The following is a 26,103-nucleotide window of genomic DNA, read 5'->3' as shown; positions in this document are numbered from 1 at the left end:
TTTCTGTGAAAAATGCCATTGGAATTTTGATAGGGATTGCATTGAATCTGTAGATTGCTTTGGGTAGTATGGACATTTTAACAATATTAATTCTTCCAATCCATGAGCACAGAATATCTTTCCATTTATTTGTGTCATCTTTAATTTCTCTCATCAGTGTCTTAGAGTTTTCGGTATACAGATCTTTCACCTCCCTGATTAAATTTATTCACAGGTATTTTATTCTTTTTGATGAAATTATAAATGGAGTTGTCTTCCTAATTTCTCTTTTGACAGTTCAGACAGTTCATTATTAGTGTATAGAAATCCAACTAATTTTTGTATATTGATTTTATATCATGCATCTGTACTGAATGGTAAATGAAGATGGCTTAATATTTGAAGATCGAGTTATGTAATTCACCACATTATCAGAATAAAGGAGAAAAATGATCTCAATTGATAATCTCAACATAATTGTCACAGTAGAGAGAGAACAAGGATATATTCCTTCATAACAGTACATTTATCACACTCCAAAAATATTCCATTAATATAAAACTATTAGCTAATAGTGCATATTCAAATTTCTCCGATTGTTCTAATAATGTCATAGTTAGTTGTATTTTATTTTTTAATCTGAGTTCCAATCCAAGATCAAACATAGCATTTAATTGTCGTGTTTTATTAGATATATCACAATCCATTATATAACACACTTTTAAAAAATATGAAAGTGTAAACTTAATTATTGTAAGGTGGCTACCCCTCTAATCTCACTCATGAAAGATAGACTTTTGCTACACCCTTTCAGAAGTTTTCCAGCTGCCCCTTCTCAAGTACAACTCCTTCCTTCTAATCTTATCCTGATTTTTATGACACTTTCTTACCTTTATAGTGTTGCTTTACCTGTTTTTTCAGTATGGTTTTAATAATACCTTAATAGTATAATTTTAATTATTAATATCTAATTGTACTATTACAATTAATTATACAATAATTGTAATTATTATAATTATTAATCAAATTTTATTATTTAATAATAATATTTTAACGTGATAAGGTTTGGTAATCTGTGTTTCCCCACCTTTGTTTTTCTTTTTGCTTTTACATTTGTGTCCTTTTCACTGCATCACATTAGGGGGCACATAATGTCTGTCTGATTACTGATGATATTAACTTTAGATCATTTGATGACAGTATTTGTCAAGTTTTTCTACTTTGTAAAGTTACTATTTTCCCCTTTGTAATAGGTACTTTGAGGCTATGAAAATCTCTCATTTCTCATAAAACTTTGATCCTAGTTTTCTAGCTCCATGATTCCATCTATAGTTAATGTTTGGAATTCTGCTAGAAGGAAGGCTTTCTATTCTCCATTGAGTATGTATTTCAGTGTTTCGTGTGTTTTTATTTTATGAGTTATATATTCTGTTATTATCATTTTGATGCATGAAGTGTCCCAATTTGGGCCAGTGGCAGCCCCTTCAACTGGTGCCTGAGTCCTTTTGACATGTCTCTGACATGTTCCTTTGAGCACTTTCTGGCCCCGGATCTGGAATTAACTATTTCTCTAAGGAGACCTGGTCCTTTTAGTTGATAATGGTATTTAGAAGCAAAGATCTTGGTGCTAAGTTTGTTTTTTCTTTATATTTATCCTGTTTAGGGTTTGTAGAGCTTTTAAATTCACAGCTTGATGTTTTCTTGTGTTTTGGAAAATTATTGGCTATCACCTCTTTAAACATTGCTTCTGCTCCATCTGTCTCTTCTTTTGGGACTCCCGTTACTTATATGTTAGACCTTTTCACTATATCCCATATGTCTCTTCTACACATTTCTATATTTTCCATCCTTTTCCTTTTTCTACTTTAATTTTGTTGATCTATAATCCTTTCTTCTGCTGTGTTTAACCTTGTATTAAACCATCTATTAAAATTCTTTTTTTTTTTTTTTTGAGGACGATTATCACTGAGCTAACATCTGCTGCCAACCCTCCTCTTTTTAGTGAGGAAGACTGGCCCTGAGCTAACATCCATCTTCCTCTATTTTATATGTGGGACGCCTGCCACAGCATAGCTTGCCAAGTGGTGCTCTGTCCACACCCGGGATCTGAACCAGGGAACCCCGGGCTGCCGAAGCGGAATGTGCGCACTTAACTGCTGAGCCACCAGGCTGACCCTATTAAAATTCTTAACATCAGTTATTATGTTTCTCAGTTCTACGGTTTTCATTTGACTTTTTTTAATAGATTTTACTTGTCTGGTAAAATTCTTGCTATCATCTGTGTTTTAGGACATGTTAATCATAGTTATTTTAAAATCTGTGTCTGGTAACTCCAGTATCTGGGTCACCTGGGTATCTGGTTCTATAATGTTTCTCTATCCCTCCAGCCCTTCTATGGTCATTTTTAAAAAGACTTTATTTTTTCCTATTTCTCCCAAAGTCCCCCGGTACATAGCTGTGTATTTTTAGTTGTGGGTCCTTCTAGTTGTGGCATGTGGGATGCCTCCTCAACATGGCTTGATGAATGGTGCCATGTCCGTGCCCAGGATCCAAACCATCAAAACCTTCGGCTGCTGAATCAGAGTGTGCAAACTTAACTACTCGGCCATGGGGCCAGCTCCCCCTTTTTTGTTTAATATTTTATTTTTTCCTGGTCATTTTTTCTGTAGGAAAGCAATTTGATTATCTGTTTATAAAGGTATAAAAATGTTAATATTCTTAGATTTCCTGAAGTACAGTTACTCGATCTCTCGATATCAGTCAACTTTTTGCTAAATTTTGTTGTAACCACCCCTGAATCTCAGTGGGTTACAACAGCAAAGCCTTACTTCTTGCTCACATTACATTGTGGTTCCTGGATAACTGTAGTTATATTCCATGGTTATTGTGTTCCATGTGTCTTATTTATTTTGGGGATCCAGGCTGAAGAAGGAGGCCTCATAAAGGATGTATTGATCTCAGGGTCAGAGTTATTGAGAGGGATGGACCATGTGATGTTTCCTAAAAGTCTTCTTCGTTGAGGTTCTTGTGTCTCCCTTTCACAATCTGTTGGCCAAAGTGATTCATGTGGCCGAGCCCGCAGTTAACAGGGTGAGGAAGTGTATGTGCTACTTCCACAGGGAGGCATTACAAGTTACATGGGAGGGAGGAGTGAATAATTGGGAGCAATAATACAATTTATCTAACTATCCTAAAGACAAAGCTCCCACATTTGGAAAAAGCTGTGTATGTATGAAGATGTTAATGCAGAATTATTAGTAAGGATAAAAAATTATAAGCATTAGTAATAAAGAGCTTTACAGTATATTCAGTGAAATGTTATAGTGAAATGTTGTACAGTTATTAAAATGATCTTTGTAGTATCTAGCAACATAGGAAAATGCATTTAATATGATATTAAGTGAAAGAACAATGTACAGAGTATATATACTCTGAGTACAGCTGTGTACACACAATCATACATTTGTAAGAAAATCGAAGATATAAAAATGATAATAGTGGGGCCGGCCCTGTGGCCGAGTAGTTAAGTCTGCGAGCTCCACTTTGGCAGCCCAGGGTTTGGATCCTGGGCGTGGACATGGCGCTGCTAATTAGGCCATGCTGAGGCGGCGTCCCACATGCCACAACTAGAAGGACCCACAGGTAGGATATACAGCTGTGTACTGGGGGCATATGGGGAGAAAAAAGCAGGGGGAAAAAAAATTGGCAACAGTTGTTAGCTCAGGTGCCAATCTTTAAAAAAAAAACATGATAGTAGTTATCTTAGGATGATGGACTTATGAGTGATTTTTCATTATAAACTTAAACTTTTTATAGTGCTTTCATTCTATAATTAAACATAATTTTGTTTTCTGAAAGATTATTTTTCATTCTAAAAGCCATACACGTTATCAAAGAAATGTTCGGAGGAAAAGCCTTAAAAAATCAAACTCTGGAGCTGTCTCCCCAAACTACCACAGTAACTATTTTAAGTCTGTTAAAAAATTAGTATTTTAAAAAAATTAGCGGATTAACCTTGTATTGTTGTGTTTCATTTCAGGTCCTGAAAATCCATGGTTGGTCCAAGCTTACGTTTCAGCAGCTAAACACCCTTTTGCTTCTGTGGTGGCTCAGGAGGTTTTTCAGAGTGGAATCATTCCTTCAGATACTGACTTCCGTATCTACAGGGATTTTGGGAACATTCCAGGTATTTTGTTAATTGTTATGGGTTATAGTGTGACAGTGATTAATCAAAAGCGAGTTAGACTTTTTGGAATTTGTGAGTAAACAGCCTTTTCTGAGAGCGTGTTCTCTGTGAGAGAGCGGTATGTTCTGACTCACGAGTTCCTAGTGTTTTCCTCTTCTTTTGAACTCCAGTCTAATTTAAATGCTTGCCTTTGTTAAAATACGTCATCTTGCCCCAGTGTGGCAGAACAGGGGAGAACTGTTTAGCACTTCATTTCCAAAAGACAAGGTCTTTGACTTTCGCTGTTATCTTGCTTTGCCAACTCCCTTGGCAGCTTGTACAGCTTATTTGAAGTAAAAATTTGGCTCTGGCCTGGCAAGGATGTAGATGGCAAAGTTTTGATGACTTCTCAAGCTCAGTGTTTCTGCTCCTTGCCGTGTGACTCTTAATGCCTCCCTGTGCAGCAGTGCACTTCCTCAGTCCTTGTGAATTGAATTATGTACCATAGCTATAGATTTTGTAAAACATTAGAAGAGCGTTTACATCATTTGTTCATAAATGTAACAAAGCAATCATGCCCTGGCTTTGGCATTCTGTCTTTTAGGAAGTTGATACATTAAACAAATAGGCCTAAAGCAAGGTTGATCTTTAAAACAAAATGACTTTTTTTTCCCCCTGTATGTCTTAGGAATAGACTTAGCTTTTATTGAGAATGGATACATTTATCACACCAAGTACGACACAGCGGACAGAATTCTAACAGATTCCATTCAGAGAGCAGGTTGGTATTCTCATTTTGACTTTTGATATATGGCAAGATGGAAGGTTAGGGATTACCTATAGATCTGTAAATAGTCCGTGGCCTGTGCATTAGGGAGGCTAATGTATGGTGTGAATGAGCTGGGGCTTTGGAGCTAGAGAGAAGAGGGTTTGAATTTTAGCTTTGAAATCTAGTTTAACAATTAGGAACATAAGACTATTTATTGTGAGGAATTGGAAAGGGAGAAGAAGCCGAGTCAGGGCTGTTCCAACAGCAATTTAAGTCTGGAATAATGAGGACCCTAGACTGTGGTGTTGACAAAAAGTAGAAATGAAAGGGGAGGCATGGAAAATTAGATACACTTTGAAGGTAAATTCCACAAGACTTGACAGGTTAGATAAAGGGATGAATCAGATGGATGGCAGCAAAGATGATTGCAAAGTATAAAGCCTGGCTGGCTGGGGAAAGATTATGCCATTGACCATATGTGGATGTGAAAAGGCAACCCTCATCCAGAGCAGTGATAGAGAGGGAAGGAGACCATGAACTCTGTCAGACATATTAGATGGAGGGGGTCTGTGAACTAGATGAAAAGATAGATACAGTGTTAGAGTTCTTGGCAGAACTGTGTATATGGGTTTAGGAATTAAAGGCATAGAGAAAACCACAAAAGTATGGAGAATGGAAATGTTTTTTGAAAGAATGAACCAAAGGTGGAGGACTAAACCTGAGCTTTGGGGAAAACACATTTTAAGGCAGATAGAGAAGCCAATGAAAGAAAGCCCTCTGGAAGACAGTGTGGTGTCTTAAGTGAAAAGAAGAGAGAAGGATGGGATGAGCAGCAGGAAGAAATGCCAATTATTCAAGGCTTCTTAGTGCTCCTTTGTTGAAGCTCAAACTCATTCATTCATTCATTGATAACAAATAGTCATTATAGACCTCTGATGTGCCAGGTTCTGCCTGATAAGCACTTCCCCGCTTTCCAGCTTCATTGCTGAATACTCTCTCCTCATTCCGGACTTTCTTGCCTGTATTTGGAACTTTCCCTCCTCAAGATCTTCATCTACACAGTTCTCTCAGTCTGGACGGTCTCCCCCATTGCAGCTAGCTTCCTGTTCATCCTTTAGCTATAAATACTGCTTCCTCAGGAATGCTTCCCTGACTTCTCAAACTCTATCAGTCTCCCCTGATATGTTCCAAGGGGACTTTAATACCTCTCCTTATTAATTCTTTTTTTTAATTGAGCTATAATTGACATTCCTTATTAATTCTTAACACACCTGTAATGGCTTGTTCGGTGTCTGTGAGCTTCATGAGAGGCCTTTGTCTCTTGGGTCAGCACTGAGTTTCTGGTGAGTAGAGCAGTGTCTGCTACATTAAATGTATATTAAATGAATAGGGACTAGGAAACAGCCTTTGGGTTTGTCAACAGTGAGGGCACCATTGATCGGAGAATAGTTCTAATAGAAGGGAAAGGATGAAGGCTGTTTGGCTGGGTTTCTAAGTGGAGAGGAAACAGAATATGGGGTGTGGACCTTATTTGAGAAATTTAGTAAGAAAAGTAGGAGAGCAGTAGGATAGTAGAAACTATTTCTGTTCACATTCTTTCTAGGTATTACTTTACTAAACACTGGATGGTTTATTCAACTTTGTTATCTTTTTATTAATAGGTGACAACATTTTAGCAGTTCTTAAATATCTAGCTACATCTGATATGTTGGCCACTTCTTCTAAATATCGACATGGAAACATGGTCTTCTTTGATGTGTTTGGCTTATTTGTCATTGCCTACCCCTCTCGTGTTGGCTCAATAATTAACTACATGGTGGTAATGGCTGTTGTTTTGTACCTGGGCAAAAAATTTTTGCAGCCCAAACATAAGAGTAAGTATTTTCCTTTAAAACCGCAATACTGGCATGGGTATAGAATTTGCCTGAAGTTTTTAAATCAGTTTGCTTATATCTTTCCAAGAAGTTAAAAATCTTAAGAAAAATAACATTTGATTTATATTGTAAGAAATTTCTAAATGAATATGAGATTCATATGCTCATTATACTTTTAGTCTTGGTAAAGCAGGCAATTTTGATGAACTTATGCACTCCATGGAAGTACTACATAGATGGGGGCCGGCCCGGTGGCACAGTGGTTAAGTGCACATGTTCCACTTTGGCATCCCGGCGTTCGCCAGTTCGGACCCCGGGTGCGGACATGGCACCGCTTGGCAAAAGCCATGCTGTGGTAGGTGTCCCACATATAAAGCAGAGGAAGATGGGCATGGATGTTAGCTCAGGGCCAGTCTTCCTCAGCAAAAAGAGGAGGATTGGCAGCAGTTAGTTCAGGGCTAATCTTCCTCAAAAAAAAAAAAAAGTACCACATAGAAACTGGTTTGTACAGATTGGCTTTTAGTGAAAAGTCCCATTAAAGTCTTACTCACATTACAGACCAGTAGTAGCACACTGTTCTGAAGTATGAAAGAACTGCTTCTGGTTAAATTGGTCTCCTTCTACTTGAAATGTTTTGTAGTGTAAGTTGGTATGTGCTGTTAAAAGATAAAATATTTAGCAGCAATTTAAATAATCCTTTATCACCAGTTATTTTCCCATGCTCCTTCTCTTCCTATGTTAGCTCCTTTTGGCAAGACTTTATATGGAATTTTGCCTCCCATTCTTGCTGATAGTTTGATATACACGGCATCCCAAAGGTGATGAAGATTAAGACGGCCCATTTCCCTAGTCAGGAATATATCTGAACTATTCCTGGAAGACTTCTCTCTTTTGAGTCTTCAGTGCCCACAGACTCTTAGTAAATGTTACTTGAATATTATTCATCGATACCTTTCCTGTTCCAGTGTTTAACAAACCCTACCCCTAGGACATTTCAGTACTTTTCAATGACAATGGTGAATTTTTTAACATTTTCCCATTAAACCCTACTGACTGGTTATGAAATTGATTTGATAAAGATGGTGCTCTCCACTTTGTGTTTTCTCATTAGCTGCTAACTACACGAAGGACTTCTTCTGTGGACTTGGCATCACTCTGATAAGCTGGTTCACTAGCCTGGTTACTGTCCTCATTATAGCAGTGTTCATCTCTCTTATCGGACAGTCTCTCTCATGGTATAACCACTTCTATGTCTCCGTTTGTCTGTATGGAACTGCAGCTGTAGCCAAAATAATATTCATACATACCCTCGCAAAAAGATTTTATTTTGTGGTAAGTGATAGGCATATTTATTGATTTCTTTTTGCTACCTTCAAGGATTGAAGACAAACTCAAGTGGGATTCATTGTATTTGGCCTTTTGAGCTATAAACCGTTGTTTTTCATGGTTATAGGAAACTGGCTCCCAGAAGCGTGTTAATTTTCTGGAAAGTTTCTTATTCTGAGGGTTTCGTTGCAGACTTTAAATGTGGCTGTAAAGCTATAAACAGTGTTTGGGGTGGTGGTGACAGCCTTCTGCCTCTGCTGAATCTGCTGCAGTTTTTGTAACTATGCTTTTGAATCTACCGGCCCTCCCAGGGCTCACCTAATTATTCATGTTTGAATCGCTCTGTTCTCTACTGGACGGTCAGCTCCCTGAGGGCCGGGGTGGTTTTGTTCATTATCCCCTGTACTGGGGTGTGTTTGACAAATAGCACTAACACACAGTACGTAGTTGCTGCCCTAAGCTTGTTGCACTTAAAGAATGTTGCACTTAGAGCTGCACTTAAAGTTTTCTCTGTAATTTCCTTCACTTTTTTTTTTAAACCTGTATGTTGTTGATGCAGATTATGACAGCACGCATATTTGTATGGGGGTTAGAGACACATTGCTAAGGAAAAAAGAGGGAAGGGAGGTAGAGTTCCAAAATGATTTATGCTGATTTAGAGAATATTGCCATATTGTTATGGTTTCAACTGTATAGATTTGTTTGGTAAAAATAAAATTAGGAATTAGGGTTATGAAATAATAGGACTAAAAATAAATTACAGTGAGAGAGCAAGCCATGGTTTTCTGATTTTCTGAGTTAAAGGGAAAATCTTTCTTACCTCCATTATTTTCAAGACAGCCAATGTACGCCTGTTTTTTCAGTTTGTCCTGCTAGGGATTAGAATGGAGGCATGGAAGATTATACTACAGCATCCTTCCAAAAGGATGTCTTTGGTACCTGAAGCTTGGTCTCAGTTTCAGGTAATGCTGGAATGTGGTCTGAGGAGCCCTTCCATGTTAGCAGGCTCTATTGAAGAAAGGTTCTTTGAGGTTAGCCATCTGTTTATTGTTGAGCTAATACTTGTATCTTAGTGGCTTCAGATTCCAAAAGAATTACACCGTGGGGTTCAGTTTCACATGCTTATTCTTAGTGCAACGGTGTGTAACCAGAGTGTGGCTGACTATTGTTGATGTGGCGGGGTGGGGGAGGGAGAGATAGAAATGCTTAGTAAAATTCCATTTACTGTGACTAATTTCAGTTGTTCGATCATAAGACTTTGGGCTGAAAGCACAATGGAAAGCGTAATGTGTTTCCTTTTCATTTCACAAATATTCTTTGAGCATCCAGTGGGCTTTGTACCATGCTAAGGCCTGGTGATACACAGATTCATAAAGATGTGCTCTCTTTCTTTGAGGAGCTCACAGTTTCATTTGGGAAGATAGGGAAACCACAGTGATTACAGTACCTTGGGATGAAGTGAAATAGAGTGACATATTTACAGTGCTATAGGAATATAGGGCCAGAAGAGATGAATTTTGTTTGTGGAAGTCAGGAAGCCTTCATGAAAGAGGTGGTGACATTTGAACTGGACTTTTGAAGCATGAGTAGAAGTGTGCCAGACAGAACAGCCTGATGGGCAGTCAAAGGTGGGAATGTACAAGATGCATGTGGGTCACAGTCAATAAAAAGACACCTTGAAGACAAGGTGGTGGCACAATCACTGGAAAAGTAGGCCAGGGCGAAGTTGGAGCATGACCCTAAAAATCAGTGGGGCTACCATTAAAATTTTCTAAGCAGGATAGTGAGCGAGAGAATTTGTGATTTAGTATGAAAACTCTGGTCACGGTGTATAGAATTGGAACGGGCAGAGGTGGGAGGGATCAATAGAGATGGGGAGAAGAGAACTAGATTTGAGGTATATTTCTTTGATCTTTGGGTGCAATTTGGGAACTTAATATAAAACATATTTTCAGTTATTACAGTCTTCATTGTTGAGATCTTTGTTTTTAAATTTCTCAGTGACGTTCGGCTTCAAATTTAATCCTAAGAATTATTTTCTTCTTTTTAAAGACGATGTCTCTTGATTAACACTGTGTTGAACATCTAAGTATTTAACGACCATAGCCTGTTTTTCTTTGTCCAAGGGGGTTTGTCAAATGAACTTTAACTTACTTTGAAAACATGTGACTGAAACTCTTTTGAGCTCTCAAAGTAGGGTCCCATATCACAGACATGCCCTGGGCTATACAGAAATGAGAAGGCAGAGGAGAGAAAAACTTAAGTGTATCTATTTCCATTTTGGTATTTCTGCACTTTATAACTTTCATGTTTACATTAGTGGAATCACTGGTGCAGATGTTAAAATGTATTAAGTTCATATGACAGCTTTCTTCTGACGAACTCAAGGTGCTGCACAAGAATCCTCAGACTTCAAAGTTCAAAAAATATAGATCAAATTTGATAATGTGAAAGCACCAGGAATCCAGGACGTGGGCAGAAGTGCACTACAAGACCAGAGGAGATAGAAAAGACTCAGGAATCAAGCAAAAAAAATCAAGCAAAAATATGGCCCTGTGCTGTAAAGTCCTGCAGTTTTCCAGGTGTGTGGTCGGTGGCACTGCAGCAGCCCATACTGTTCTTCACAGGTCATTTCTCTAGTTTGCTTGAAATTCTTTGGAAGTTGCATAAATAGAAAAGCTTACAGAGGTGAACGTGTTTTAGAAGTCTTTTCTTCTATTTTAGAACATTTCCAAAGGTTACTTGTAGCCCAGTGGAGGAAAAGCTCAGATTCTATGCAAGTAGTGATGTTTTTACTGTCTGGTTAAATTCCCTTTCCTGTGCAGCAGTGTGAATTTAGTGCTTCGTAATAGGAGCTAGCTTTGTTTCTTTTAGAGTTTAAAGGACAGATTCTGCTAAAACAAAATGCAGCTCTTCTGAGCACGGAAATTACATGACAGTAGAAGATCTTTATGAGTAGGCCCCGAATGAGACCACTTGTGTCTTTTTCTTTCTTTCAGAATGCCAGTGGCCAGTACCTGGGAGAAGTATTTTTTGACGTCTCGCTGTTTGTGCACTGTGGTTTCCTCATAGCTCTCACTTATCGAGGACTTTGCTCGGCCTTTATCAGCGCTGTCTGGGTGGCGTTCCCGTTGCTCACAAAGCTTTGCGTGCACAAGGGCTTTAAGCAGCACGGTAGGGTATTTTTGGTTTTGATATAAATGGGAAAATATCTTAAAATACATAAGATAAGGCTTCCAGGGACTATTTCTTTTTTTGATCTTTTTGGATGGGCTTTCTAAATCGTTACTGTTTTGTTTTTTTAATTTTCAGATCACACGGATTTTTATCTTATGCCTTATACCCTATCCCATTCTCACATTTATGAATACATGCTAATATATTACTTATGTATTTTGTTAATTCTTATTTGTATTTTATCCTCTGTGAGTGAAAGTATTTTATCTCACCAGATAACAAGTCCCAAAAGGGCAGGAGACACATCTAACCTAATTTCCTCTAGGTGCCGAGGTACCTCAGCACTATAAAAATCTGTATCTCATTGTAGAATTTCAGAGATGTGTGTTTCCTTTCTCTTTTTCCCTAGGTGCTCAAGGAAAATTTATTGCCTTTTACCTTTTGGGGATGTTTATTCCTTATCTTTATGCATTGTACCTCATCTGGGCGGTATTTGAGATGTTTACCCCTATCCTTGGGAGGAGTGGTTCGGAAATTCCACCTGACGTTGTGCTGGCTTCCATTTTGGCTGGTTGTACGATGATTCTCTCTTCCTATTTCGTAAGGAAAAAAAATTTTTTTTTTAATTTTCTTCTTTCTTCATTTTTTATATAAATATGTGATGAGTTTAGCCATACTAGATTCTATGACATAGTGTTGCTTATACTTTATTGAGAAAATCTTAAGCAAAAGACATAGTGAATGGCTGTGCATATTGTGGGATCGATATGGTAAGAAAATGTAGAGTGGGGTTTTTGTTATTTTTATCTCCTTATGCTCCCACATACCCTGATTATACTGCTTTTCAGACTACCTGAATGTGAATTCATAGAATGCGTACCAAGCGAGAATTGGTAGAGCTTGCTTGGTGGTAGATTTTTAGAAAGATTGCTAATCATGTGTTTTGAACTTTAATTAGAGGCAAATGTTAATAATGGTAGTTTATTAGTGCTGTTAGAGCTAACGAAGGAAGACTAATTCTGATGAGGCTTCTTCCCTTATCATTCAGCTTCCTCGCTGCTGGTGCAGCAAAGTTCATTAATTGAGTCTGTCTCCTTGAGTGATATACACTTATGATACCCAAATATGCGTTCATCTACCAAGTAATGAAAGAGTATAACGGCCTTGTCATTTTGCTGTATCAGTGTTCTGCCCTTGTATGGAGAGCCCTACGTTTGCCATCACTGCTTCCTTTCCCTGGGACTCTCCAGAGGGAGAACGAGACATGATGAAGAGTTGACAACCAGACACCCCTTTGTTAGAGCAAGCTCCAGGCAGAGTTCTGCTCTTGGCATGGTGTCAGCACTCTCCAGGACTCAGGCCTGGCTCCTGTAGAGGAGGCAAATCCTTGTTTTGTGGTTCTTTTCATTGGAATTCCTAAGAATAGGAAGTACTTACTGAATACCCCTAGGTACACTCTGAGATTTGAGGCTAGGGGACTAAATAGAAAGGTAGTTATGACTTTATTATAGTTCTTTCCTCAGTGTGGATGATAGTGAGTTTTTCATGTTGATATAGAAAGGGCCTTTCATGGGAGGTGAGGATCTAGAGACAGCAGGTAAGAATCCCACATGCATGGATGGTCAGCACTATCCATGGAAGTCCCTTAAACAGCCACTAAGTAGCTGTATATGTGACTGCAAGTATAGCCCTGTAGAGCAGTTCTTACACACGCTGTGGTTTGAGGTCAGCTGTACTAGTCCTCAAAGAAATCTGAGCATTCTAGCCATTTTACCTTTAATATAATGATTACGGCCTTACAGGTATTTGCAAGGATTGATGGAATTCTGAAATGTTCTTTGTTGCTTTCAAGGTTTACTTCTTCTGGTTTTAATATTAAGCCTTTAAATCCTCTGTGCTTGTTAATAGATTGCTGTTGTGAGGATTAAAGATGTTGGAGATTTGTCATATGTAGATTAGGTTCTGATCTAGAGTTGGTTAAATTTTGAACTGGACCCCCCAGTGTATTTAAATTATGGTCAATGAATGAAAGCTATTGATGCTCATAAAAGATTATCAAAATGTGGGACATTTCAATCCTGTTCCATATGGAAGGGGATAAAATGAACCCTGAAAACTTCAGTTTGGAAATTGAAAATGACCCCAAAGCATGGAAATCTTGGAAAGCATAAGAAAGAGGGTTAAAGTATATTATCTTCTAAGTTATATTTTATTAGGAAAGCTTTGGAGAGTGCCTCTTGGAATACTTTGAGACTTCATTTAGTTTTTATTATAATGTGAAATAGCTTCCCTGCTCTTTGATGCTGTGAGTTATCACTGTCTTCATTATTTTCTTATTTGTGTGTAGCAGTGATGATGGCTTGTTAACAGAGTGAGCCCATTCTCCTTGGGTAATGGAGAACTGAACCACGTGCATATTTCAGAGAGTGTTTCTTTCAGTCCTTGGGGATTTATTAAATATATTTGCTAGAAAGCAATTAAATTCCTGTCAGGTGCTCAGTTACCAGGTTTCCTGTGGTTATCCTGTGCTGGGGCTGTTCTGTGAGACTGCGGACAGGAGTGGGATCAGGAGGAGCCTCTCAGAGAGAAACAGAGAAACAGCCGGGACACGTTGGGCACGTCACAGTCCCTTCTCCTGCTTCTCTTCATTTTATTTTGTACCGCTTTAGAACCTAGAGGGTTGTAAGATGTAACATTTACGACAGTGGAATCCAAACGCATTGTTGCTTAGGCCATCCTCTTCTTCCGTCTCCTCTGCTCTGTGATTGCCATTTCACGTGTCACCATTACCAGACGTCTTCCAGAAGGTGGGTGGAAGAGGCGGAAGATGAGCTTCATGATTTGGAGAAGAGGGGATGTGGATGTAGCAACTGTAGCTTAAACCGAGGTTTTAGGAAACTTTGGGTAGTAGCTGGCTTGAGAATGGCAGGAACCACAGCGTTATGACAGGGAGGTTTGATTTTGACCTGAAAGACTCTACCTAAACTTACCAGCCTTCCAGTGGAGGGGAAGTTCGTTACTTGGCACGATACTTGCTACTGTTCTAAGGAGCCACATTTTAAATATTGTGACTGCGAGGGGAAAAAGGGACAGACAGGGTAACAAATTTTGTTTTGATAACTCACTGCCTTAAGTCTTTGGGTGCTTTCTCTTATTTCTGTGCTCACAGTGTCAAAACATCCGATCTTTGACCTAAGATAAGTACTATTTTGCTGGAGATTACCCTGGAGGGGAACCCCTAAGGGATCTGTGAGTCATGTGTGTCCTCAACAACTTTAATTCAGTGATTTCATTACAAGTAAAAAGCTAATATAAGCATAGCTAGGATTTTCTGGATGCCCTCCTTGAGACTGAGCCACTTGCTTTTCCTGCTCGAGTTCAGTGTTGTTGTCTTGATTGTTGGCTCACTCAGCACTGAAAGGGGCAGTCTGACTTTGTATTGCAGTTGTTCCTCATATGCAGGTCCACAGGCAGTCTTGAAGGTACGTCTTAATGCTCCTTTAGATGAAGCAGCACCTTGACATACCATACAAGCATTATGAGCAGAACTCTTGAGTTTTGTTGAAATAGGCCTGCTTATGCTTAAAAGCTTACTTCTGGTTCTTTAATGAAAGCCTAATGTCATGATGTTTGGTACAGTTAAATAGTGTCTAATGTGCAGTGTTAACTACAAGGCGTTGATAGGATCAGAAATAAAATAAGGTCATGGTTTGACTGGTGATGGATCTACATTCTCTAGTCTCTGCCCACTGAGCAGAGACACTTCTCAGTTTCCTTTTTGTTGTCTGGCTGCCTGTCCAAGAGGCCCTGTCATGGAGTTGGGGGCATCTTTCATTTATCTAGGCTCTGACTCATGATAGAAATCCCTTATAATTAGTGCTGTATTTACTGGGTGTTGGAGTATGTTAGCACATGCTGATAAATATTCTTCACTGTCTGTCAGATATTATTGTTACAAAATAAAGTCAATTAAAGCCACCTTTTTGCCAATGGTAATTTTTCTATTTTTGTGTTTTAGATTAACTTCATCTACCTTGCCAAAAGCACAAAAAAAACCATGCTAACTTTAACTTTGGTGTGTTCAGTTACATTCCTCCTTGTTTGCAGTGGAACATTTTTCCCATATAGCTCCAATCCTGCCAGTCCGAAGCCAAAGAGAGTGTTTCTTCAGGTAAGGGCAATTTTGTGTGAGCTGTTTGAGATTCTGGAGAGGAAAGCCTTGTCTATTTTGAGCTTCACTAGTTAAAAGGAAAATTAACTGACTTTTCTACTGTTGACCTGTTGTTTGTACTCAACCATTTTGTGTAAAGCGGTGAGGAAAAGACTGACCATCCAGAGGTGTTCTTATTAGCTAGACACACTTCTCCCAAGAGACTGAATCGGAAATGTCCTCTTGTTGTTTTTATTACTGTTCAAATTATAAAAATGCACCTGAAAAACAGAAGCAAATATGTATCATGGAATAATGAGCTTTTAGAAGTGTAGATTGTAAAAATGTCTGCAGGCTGAGTAAAAATCTGAACTCCTATCAATTGGCAAAATAAAATAGATATTTTTAAATGCTAGTAAAATTGACCTTAAGTATAATGTTCAAAGAATGTGTGATAATGAAAATATAACTTAGAAAGGGATCAATAAAATGAGATTTAGACTTACTTAGGTTTCAGATTTTTCTGCAAACTTTTTAGAGCTGGTACTGTAAAGCAGTAAAAAGGACTAAGTTGCCTTATTTCTAGTCATCCTCTTTGTGGAGGTTTGTGCAGTGGCCAAACAGAAAAACCAAGAGTCCTAATATAGATAATTATTCAAGGACTTGAATAAGTAATAATAGTATTTGAACTTAAATATCAAAAGTTTTGAAAAAGGGCCCAACTGTTCCTTGTTTGTAGTCCTGGAGGACACAGTGATATATTTTATGTGACAAATTTTAACAGTTTGGAAAAGCTTTAGTGAAAAACAGTTTTTAGGATATTCAGTGTGTTTTTAGTGACTTGCTAATTTTTATAATTATGTCAGTAGTATTGAGGAAAAGCTAGATTTTTATTTTTAAAAACTCCTGATTTGTTTGGGGGGGTTCTCTTCTTCTCCAGTGCCAGAAGTTGGCCAACTTTTCCTGTAAAGGGCCAGATAATAAATACTTTAGGCTTTGTCAGCCCTGTAGTCTCTGTCGCAGCTACTCTGTTTTCATAGAGTGAAAGCAGCCATGGACAGTACCTAAACAAATGAGCGTGGCCATGTTCCAGTGAAGCTTTATTTATAAAACTTGTAGTGGGCCATTTGGCCTGTGGGCTGTAGTTTACTGACCCCAGCCCTATGCAATCCTTTTTCTTTTCCTTTTTGATATTCTTCAGGCTGGTTTCTGCTGTTAATAAAGCGATTCCAGGTGGAGCATGGTGCCTTTTCATAGCATTCTGTTAGGCACAAGTCTGTCTTCTAGTGGTGATCTGTGAGTCCTGTTTTTCTCTGCACATGAATTAGCTTCATGTAATACATGGACAGGGCAACGTGTATGTGTGTGTTTGTGTATGTATATTTATCTTAGGATGTATTTGTTTTCAGTCCTTATCTAAAAGGAGTTCTAGTAAATCCTAAATAGTAGGTTTTCAGAAATTTTTATATGAAATTTAAATATATAAATATACTTGTAAGAAATAATAAAATGATCATCTGTATGTTCATTATCGAGTTTACAAGAAAATACTAACAGTATCTTAGAAAGTCTGAGTGTTCCCTTTGTGATCCCAACTTTCCCGTCCCGTTCTCTCCCCACTCCCCAAAGAAGTACTCACTATCTTGAAGTTTGGAGTTAATTATTACCTTACTTTTTTTTTATTTTACCACATAAAATGAATCCCTAAACAGCAACATATAATTTCGTCTGTTTTTGAACTTCTTACAGATAAAGCCATACCCTAAATATTCTTTGTGACTTGCTTCTTTTTGCCCAACAGCATGTGAGAATCTTCCATGTCAATTTTTGTCACTGTAGTTCGTGATTTTTCATTGCTGAATAGACATCTGTCATAGGATGAAGCCCCAATTTATTTGCCCATTCTACTGTTAATGGACATTTGGGTTGTTTCCAGTTTTTGCTAATATGGACAATGCTGAATGAACACTCTTGTACCTTGCAGGAGTTTCTCTAAGGTCCATATTCAGGAGTGGGCTTGCTGGTTTGAAGGGTATGTGCATGTTAACTCTATTAGGTAACACTAAACAGTTTCCTGAAGTGATTGTGCCGCCACACTCCCACCAGCAGTGTGTGAGGGTTCTTGTCACTCCATAGCCACATCACTTCTTGGTATTGTCACACTTACTCATTTTTGTTAATCTGTGGTGAGGATGTAGGTGACGGAGTTGAAACAGTAGTTTTCTCATTAGTCTTGTTCTTCTCAGCATGTGACTAGAACATTTCATGACCTGGATGGAAACATAGTTAAACGGGACTCCGGAATATGGATCAATGGGTTTGATTATACTGGAATGTCTCACATAACATCTCACATTCCCGAGATCAACGACACCATCCGAGCTCACTGTGAGGAGAGCGCGCCCCTCTGTGGTTTCCCCTGGTATCTTCCAGTGCACTTTCTCATCAGGTTGGTTCATTACTTTTCTGCTTTAATTAGGGTTTAGTTTGTTCTCAAGTCCTATCACTGTATTAGTACTTCATTATTTAGACTGGTTAAACAGAAGTGAGGCATCATGTATACTGTTTTTTCTATCACTACAGAAGTTTTACGTTTTTTTTTCTTTTTTTTAAAGATTGGCTCCTGAGCTAACAACTGTTGCCAATCTTCTTTCTTTTTTTTCCTGCTTTTTCTCCCCAAGTCCCCCCAGTCCATAGTTGTATATTTTAGTTGTGCGTCCTTCTAGTTGTGGCATGTGGGACGCCACCTCAGCATGGCCTGATGAGCCGTGCCATGTCCGCACCCAGGATCTGAACCAGCGAAACCCTGGGCCGCCGAAGCAGAGTGTGCAAACTTAACTACTGGGCCATGGGACTGGCCCCAAAGTTTTATTTCTTTAGTGGCATAAAGCACTCACAAGTGTAAGTTTGCTTTTTCAAATTTAGGAACTCTCACCATCTTCTCCCCATTCTGTATGGGAGGAGGTAGCCATTATTTGTCCCAACCTGAGGCCCCCTCTCTGGTTTCTTATTTGCAGTTACTTCATTTAAAAAAAATATCCTTTTCTGGAAAAAAAAATTAGGAAGTCTTTCCTCTAGAAACCTGAGTAGTTAGAAAGGGTGGCCCTCTTAACTCATCTAAAAGATGGTAGTTAGTGTCCATTACAAACTGCTTGTCTTATTTTTGGCAAGTTTTTATGGTTTGGCAGTGAAGGACTAGACGAGAAGAAATAGGACGGGTAGTGAAATCAAGATCACCTAGGATCCTCTGTTCTTAACTTTGGTAAAGTTTTATTACACAACAACCTGGGCTTCAGAGGAATTGGCATGTTCTTTAACACATCCATCAGAGTTTATTTTCATAACCCAAAATGTGTTTCATATTTTCTGAGCATTTCCATGAGATAGATAGTTACCAACTAAGAGAGCATCGTAAATATTGAAGCTACCTTCCCAAATAGGAAAAACTGGTATCTTCCTGCCGCAGAAGTTTCTCCAAGAGATCCTGCTCACTTCAGACTTGTGTCCAAAGAACGGACACCCTGGGATTCTGTAAAGCTGACCTTTGAAGCCACAGGTGAGTCTTAGGACAGTTTTTTCTTCTCTCCTTCATTTCTTAAAATTTTTAATAAGTAGCATGTATGTTTTTCCCTCAAATTTATAATAGTAACCAGCAACTTAGGAAGAACTTAGTATTTCTAAAAGCAATTGAAGCTGGTTGTAATTGTTTACAGAAAATTTAATAGACTTTATTTTTTAGAACAGTTTTACATTTACAGAAAAACTGAACAGAAAGTAGAGTTCCCATATCCCCCTCCCCTCTCTCGGCTTCCCCTCTTAGTAACATCTTGCGTTAGTGTGGAATATTCATAACTGATGAGCCAATACTGATACAGTATTATTAACTGAAGTCCTTAGTTTACATTAAGGTTCAGCTCACTCTTTGGTTTGTATGGTTCTGTGGGTTTTGACAAATGCAAAATGTCATGTATCCACCATTACAGTATCATACAGAATAGACACACTGCCCTAACAGTCCCCTGTGCCCCACTTATTCATCTCTCTCGCCTCCCCACTCCCCTTGGCAACCACTGATCTTTTTACTGTCTCTATTGTTTTGCCTTTTCCAGAATATCCTATAGCCGGAATCATACAGTGTGTAGCCTTTTCAGATTGGCTTCCTTCATTTAACAATATGCATTTAAGGTGCCCTCATGTCTTTTAGTGGTTTGATAGCTCACTTTTTATTGCTGAGTAACATTATATGAATGTACCACAGTTTATCTCTTCACTTACTAAACAACATCTTGGTTGTTTCTACTTTTTGGCAATTATGAATAAAGCTGCTATAGACATTTGTGTGCAGGTTTTTGAATAGACATATAAGTTTTTAACTCATTTGGATAAATACCTAGGAGCACAATTACTGGATTGTATGGTCAGCCTATATTTACCTTTGTAAGAAACTGCCAAACTGTCTTCCAAAGTGACTGTACCATTTTGCATTCCCACCAGCAATGAATGAGGGTTCCTGTTGCTCCACATTCTCACCAGCATCTGCTGCTGTTTTAGTGTTTTGGATTTTAGCTGTTCTGATAGTGATATCTCGTTGTTTTAATTTGCAATTCCCTAGTGACATAATGTTGAACATCTTTTCATATGTTTATATGCCATCTGTATATCTTGTTTGGTGATGTGTCCAGATCTTTTGTTTTTTATTAATTGGGTTTTCTTATCGTTGAGATTTGAGTTCTTTTTTATGTATGGATATAAGTCCTTTATCAGATAAGTGTTCTTGCACATATGTTCTCCTAGTTTAGCTTGTCTTTTCATTCTCTTAACAGTATTTTTCACAGAGCATAAGTTTTTAAATTTAATGAAGTCCAATTTAATAAGTTTTTTCTTTCATGGATCTTGCTTTTGGTATCATATCTACAAATTGTTACCCAAGGTCTCTAGATTTTCTCTGGTGTTATCGTGTAGAAGTTTTTTAGTTTTGCAGTTTACGTGTAGGTCTGATATATTTTGAGTTAATTTTTGTGAAAGGTATAAGGTTTGTGTGTAGATTGTTTATTTTGCATGTAGATTTCCAGTTGTTCCAGTACCATTTGTTGAGGATGATCCCGTCTCCATTGAATTGCCTTTGTTTGTTTGTCAAAGATCAGTTGACCATATTTGTGTGGGTCTATTTCTGGGTTCTCTGTTCTGTTCTAATTATCTATTTCTCTATTCTTTTGCCATTACTGCACTATCATGATCATTGTAGCTGTATAGTAAGTCTTGAAGTTGGGTGGTATCAGTGCCCCAAGTTTATTCTTCTTCAGTATATTGCTAGTCTTTCATATATCAGTTCATCGAAATCCATAAAAATAACTTTCTGGGGTTTTAATTGGAATTGCATTGAATCTATAGATCAAGTTGGGGAAAATGACATCTTAACAATATTGACTCTTCCTATCCATGACATGGAATGTCTCTCCATTTATTTGTATCTCGTTTGATTTCTTTAATCAGAGTTTTGCAGTTTTCCTCATATGGATCTTGTACATATTTTGTTAGATTTATAACTATTTCATTTTAGGGTAACTAATGTAAATAGTACTGTTCACTGATGGTATATAGGAAAGCAATTGAATTTTGTATATTAATCCTGTATCTTGCAACCTTGCTGTAACTGTTTATTAGTTCCAGGAATTTTTTGTTAGTTCTTTCTGATTTTCTACATAGAGGATCATGTCACCTGCAAACAAAGAGACTTTTATTTCTTATTTCCTAATCTTTACACCTTTTATTTCCTTTCCTGTCTCATTGCATTAGCTGGGACGTCCAGTATGATTTTGAAAAGGAGTGGTTGAAGGGATGTCCTTGCCTTGTTACTAATCTTCACGGGAAAGCTTCTCGTTTCTTCCTAACTATGGTGTTAGTTTTATCAGGTTGAGGAAGTTCCCCTGTATTTTAAGTTTGCTGAGTGTTTTTATTGTGAATGGATGTTAGATTTTGTCAAATTCTTTTCTTTCTATTGATATGATCTTGTGATTTTTCTTCTTTGGCCTGACAATGTGATGAATTACGTTAGTTGATTTTCAAATGTTGAACCACTCTGACATATCTGGAATAAATCTCACTTGGTTGTAGTGTATATTTCTTTTCATACATTATTGGATTTGGTCTGCTAATATGTCAAGGATTTTTGCATCTATGTTCATGAGAGGTATTACTTTGTAAGTATTCTTATAATGTCTTTGTGTGGTTTTGGTATTAGGGTAATGCTGGCTTCATAGAATTAATTAGGAAGTATTCTCTCTGCTTCTGTCTTCTGAAGAGATTGAAGAGAATTGGTATAATTTCTTTCTCAAATGTTTGGTAGAATCCATCAGTGAACCCATGTGGGCCTGGTTCTTTCTGTTTTGGAAAGTCATTAATTATTGATTCAATTTCTTTAGTAAATATAGGACTACTCAGATTTTCTGTTTCTTTTTGTGTGGGTTTTGGCAGATTGTGTCTTTGAAGGAATCGGTCCATTTCATCTGACTTACCAAGTTTGTAGGCACAGAGTTGTTCATAACATTCTTTTATTATCCTTTTACTGTCCATGGGATCTGTAGTGACGTCCTCTCTTTCATTTCTGAAATTAGTAATTTATATCTTAGCTCATTTTTTTCTTAACCTGGCTAGAGGCTTATCAATTTTATTAATCTTTTCAAAGAACCAGTTTTTGGTTTCATTGATTTTCTCTATTGATTTCCTGTTTCAATTTCATTGTTTTCTGCTCTATTTCTTTTGTGTGTGTGATAAAGATTGGCCCTGAGCTAACATCTGTTGCCACTCTTCCTCTTTTTGCTTGAGGAAGATTGTCCCTGAGCTAACATCTGTGCCAGTCTTCCTCTATTTTGTATGTGAGACACTGCCATAGCATGGCTTGATGAGTGATGTATTCATCACTGGCATCTGAACCCACAAACCCTGGGCCACCGAAGCAGAGCATGCAAACTTAACCACTCTACCACTGGGCCAGCCCCTAATTATTTGTTTTCTTATGCTTAGTTTGGATTTAATTTGGTCATCTTTTTCTAGTTACTAACATGAAAGCTTAGACTATTGGTTTCTATATTAGCCTGTTTGTTCACAAGTTACCACACTTTTAATTATAGAAGCTTTATAATTTAATGATTGGGAGGGTTAAAATCCTTCAGTTTTCTTCTGTATTTTCCTTGCTATTTCCTTGCTATTTTTGCATGTTTGTTTTTCCATCTGAACTTTAGTATTAACTTGTCTAACTTCAATATAAAACTTACTGCTAATTGGTATTTTGGGGAGCATGAATGTATAAATTAAGGAGAACGACATTACAGTGTTGAGTCACCCCATCTGTGAACTGGGAGTGCCCTTGGATTTGTTCAAATCTACTTCTGTGTCTGCCAGGAGTGTTCTAAAATTCCCTCATCTATTATAATTGGGGTTTTCTCCACCATGATGTTCTCTAACTGGTTATATTTTGTGTGTATGAAGGCAGTTGACCCCTGTATATTAGTTTTGTATCTTGCTACCTCACTGAATCTTTTATTTTTTGAGTTAATCATTGATAGTTTAGGTTCTCCAGGTATACCAGGAATTGCCAAACTTTAAAGGGCCAGAGAATAAATATTTTAGCCTTTGCCATATGTCTCTGTTGTAGATTTTCTTTTTTTGTTAACCGTTCTTTAAAAACCTAAAAACCATTGTTAGTCTGAGAGCTGTACAAAAACAGACCTCAGGTATAGCTTATTGACTACTGCCTATCATCTGCAAAAATAGTTTTATTTCTTCTTTACCAATTCTTATGCCTCTGGTGATTTTTTTGTCTAACTGGCTAATACTTCTAGCACAGTGGAGGACAGTTGTGGAGACAGTGAGCATCCTTGCCTTGTCTTGATTGAGTGCAAAGGTTTCTAGTGTTTCCTATTATGTAAGATACCAGCCTGAGGATCAAAGTACATATTTTGTATCGTGTTAAACTAGCATTCATAAATTCTGATTTCTTGAGCATTTTTGTAAGGAATGGGTTTTAATTTTGTGAAAGGCTATGAAAAGATAATCACAGAATTTTTCTTCCTTGGATCTTTTAACACGTTTTATTCCACCAGGCCACAACCTATTTATTTTCTTAGTGTGATGTTGGATTTTGTTTGCTAGTATTTTATTTAGAAATTTTGCATCAATACTCATGAATGATGTTGGTCTTTGTGTGTGTGTGTTTCTCTTGTTTTGGTACTCTGTCAGATTTAGGTATCAGTGTTATACATTATAAATGTGTAAACATCATAAATGTTATACATCATAAAAACAGTTGGTAAGTTTTCCTTAATTTTCAGTACCTTGGAACAGTTTATGGAGCGTTAGCACTATTTATTTGGCAGAAAAATTGGCCTGAATTCCTCTCTGAAACTGTCTTGGCCCAGTGCTTTTTTTGTGTTGTAGTTTAACTTTTTCTAGGGAAATTGGTCTTCTTAAGTATTATGTCTGTGTTCAGTATTGGTAATCTGTATTTTCCTAGAAACTATGCATTTCATCTGGGTTTTCAAATTTATTAGTATAGAGGTGTGCAAAGTAGTCACGTGATTAAAAAAATTTTCTTTTAAATTATTTTTCTTCTCTTTTGTATTTCTCTTCTCCCCTCCACCTCTTTCTTAATCAGGTTAGCTAGTAGTTGTCTCGTTAACTTAAAAAAATAACAGATTTCTAATTGTTTAAATTAGATCTGTTTTGTTCTGTCTCTATTTCATTGATTTCTGCTTTTATTTTTAATATTTCCTTCCTTGTCCTCTTTACTTTGTTGTCCTTTGTCATTCTTTTATTTTACTGAAACAATGTTTATTACTCTAGATTTCCCTCTTATCACCACTTTATATGTATCCAAGTTTCTATTTTCATTTTTAAAAAATTGCCATAATTTTTCTATTTCCTCTTTCACCCATGAGCCTTTTAAATAGAAGACCTTTTGATTTCCAGCTAGAAGGCCGCTTGTTTTGTTGTTGATAATTTCAAGTTTTATTGAATTATGATCAGAGTGTTATTTGTAATATTTCAGTTTTACAGAACTGATAGTTCCTTCTTCATTGATCATTTTCTTTAATCTTTTATATCAGTTTTTTGTTCAATTGATGTGTCTTGTATTGAGAGTGGACTATTACAGTCTTTTTTTTTATTTTTTAGATTGGCACCTGAGCTAACAACTGTTGCCAGTCTTTTTTTTTTTTTTTGCTTTTTTCTCCCCAAATCCCAAAACAGTACATAGTTGTATATTTTCATTGTGAGTCCTTCTAGTTGTGGCATGTGGGACACCGCCTCAGCATGGCCTGACCAGTGGTGCCATTTCTCCGCCCAGGATCCGAACCAGTGAAACCCCGGGCTGCCAAAGTGGAGAGTGCGAGCTTAACCACTTGGCCACGTGGCCGGCCCCTACAGTCTCTTATTTGTGTGTTTATATATCTTCTTGCATCTCCTGTGGTTTTGCTTCATAAAGTAGTTGCTGTGTTATTTGCTGCACAGAATTCACAATTTTTATATCATTGTGAATTACAGCTTTTGGTATTACAAAGTGCCTTTTTACGTTTAATGCTTTTTGTCTTGAATTCTGTTTTTTCTGATATCAAAATTGTGTCCACTTGCTTGGAATGTCTTTGTTCATACCTTTCTTTTTACCCTTTCTGAATCTCTGTATGTTTCTTGAACATAGTATATGACTGGGTCTGGCTTTGCAAGCCAAGTTGTAATTTTTTTTCTTTTAGTGGCTGAGTTAGGTCTACTCAGATTTATTTTTATGACTGATAGTTTCACTCAACCTAGTCACAATATTTTTTATAACTGTGTTTTATTTGCTGTATTCCTTTTTCTATGATGTGTTATCTTTGCTCTTTAATTTAAAAAAGTATTTTCTGGCATTTAAGGTGGTTTATATTTTTCTTTTACTCACCTATTATTTAACCTTCTGCTGTCTAGTGTCATTCGCTCATGGCCTTCTTCACTGCCGCCATGAGCCTGTACAGTTTGCTGATTCTGTTTCTCCTTCCCTCTCTCTGTGTCGGTTACATGTAACATTTGCACATTAGTCGTCCGCCCTCACCGCAGCGTTTATCTGTCTTAGTAATCTATTTGGATGTAGTCAGATTCTCACTGTCAGTTCTTTGGCTGTAGTTTCTGAAGTCCTCTCTTGGTTAGATGAAGCTTATTTTCTAGATTTCTGAAGAAGGGCTCTTGGATGTTAGGTTCTTGTATGTTGAAACGACAGGGCCAAGGCTTACATAGGTTTTCTCATTGTAAATTCTATGCCTTTTCTGCTGCACCTCATTACTTACCCTTTTTGATACGCTGAATGTCCAAATTGGCAAACCTCCATTAGGTTTGCAGTGAGTGTCTTTAAAGTGATAGAAGGCATGAACTTCACTGGTTTGGGTGGCAGGTTAATTACTTTTTTTTTTTGCTTTCTTAAAGACTGTTTTAACTAGTCTTCCTTCCTATTATCTCACAGGACCAAGCCATATGTCATTCTACGTTCGAACCCACAAAGGGTCAACACTTTCTCAGTGGTCTCTCGGGAATGGCACCCCAGTGACAAGTAAAGGAGGGGACTACTTTGTATTTTATTCCCATGGACTTCAGGCCTCTGCATGGCAGTTCTGGATAGAAGTACAGGTGGGACTTTCCC

The 26,103-nt window shown here is 37.6% G+C and overlaps 1 protein-coding gene across 1 annotated transcript in view; it reads left to right on the top strand.

The window, feature by feature from the left end:
- ERMP1 (endoplasmic reticulum metallopeptidase 1) overlaps positions 1–26,103 on the top strand; it is a 47,838-nt gene that overhangs the window by 18,812 nt on the left and 2,923 nt on the right. The window contains exons 5-14 of the mRNA XM_046664307.1: positions 4,019–4,165; positions 4,833–4,925; positions 6,575–6,787; positions 7,899–8,119; positions 11,113–11,287; positions 11,700–11,890; positions 15,309–15,461; positions 17,687–17,889; positions 18,881–18,996; positions 25,927–26,090. Coding sequence (XP_046520263.1) covers positions 4,019–4,165; positions 4,833–4,925; positions 6,575–6,787; positions 7,899–8,119; positions 11,113–11,287; positions 11,700–11,890; positions 15,309–15,461; positions 17,687–17,889; positions 18,881–18,996; positions 25,927–26,090 — 1,676 coding nt within the window. The remainder of the gene's footprint in view (positions 1–4,018; positions 4,166–4,832; positions 4,926–6,574; positions 6,788–7,898; positions 8,120–11,112; positions 11,288–11,699; positions 11,891–15,308; positions 15,462–17,686; positions 17,890–18,880; positions 18,997–25,926; positions 26,091–26,103) is intronic.

The sequence above is a fragment of the Equus quagga genome, chromosome 6 (genome assembly GCF_021613505.1).
Source record: "Equus quagga isolate Etosha38 chromosome 6, UCLA_HA_Equagga_1.0, whole genome shotgun sequence".
Lineage (NCBI taxonomy): Eukaryota > Metazoa > Chordata > Mammalia > Perissodactyla > Equidae > Equus > Equus quagga.
This window is presented reverse-complemented; position numbering and strand designations above follow the sequence as displayed.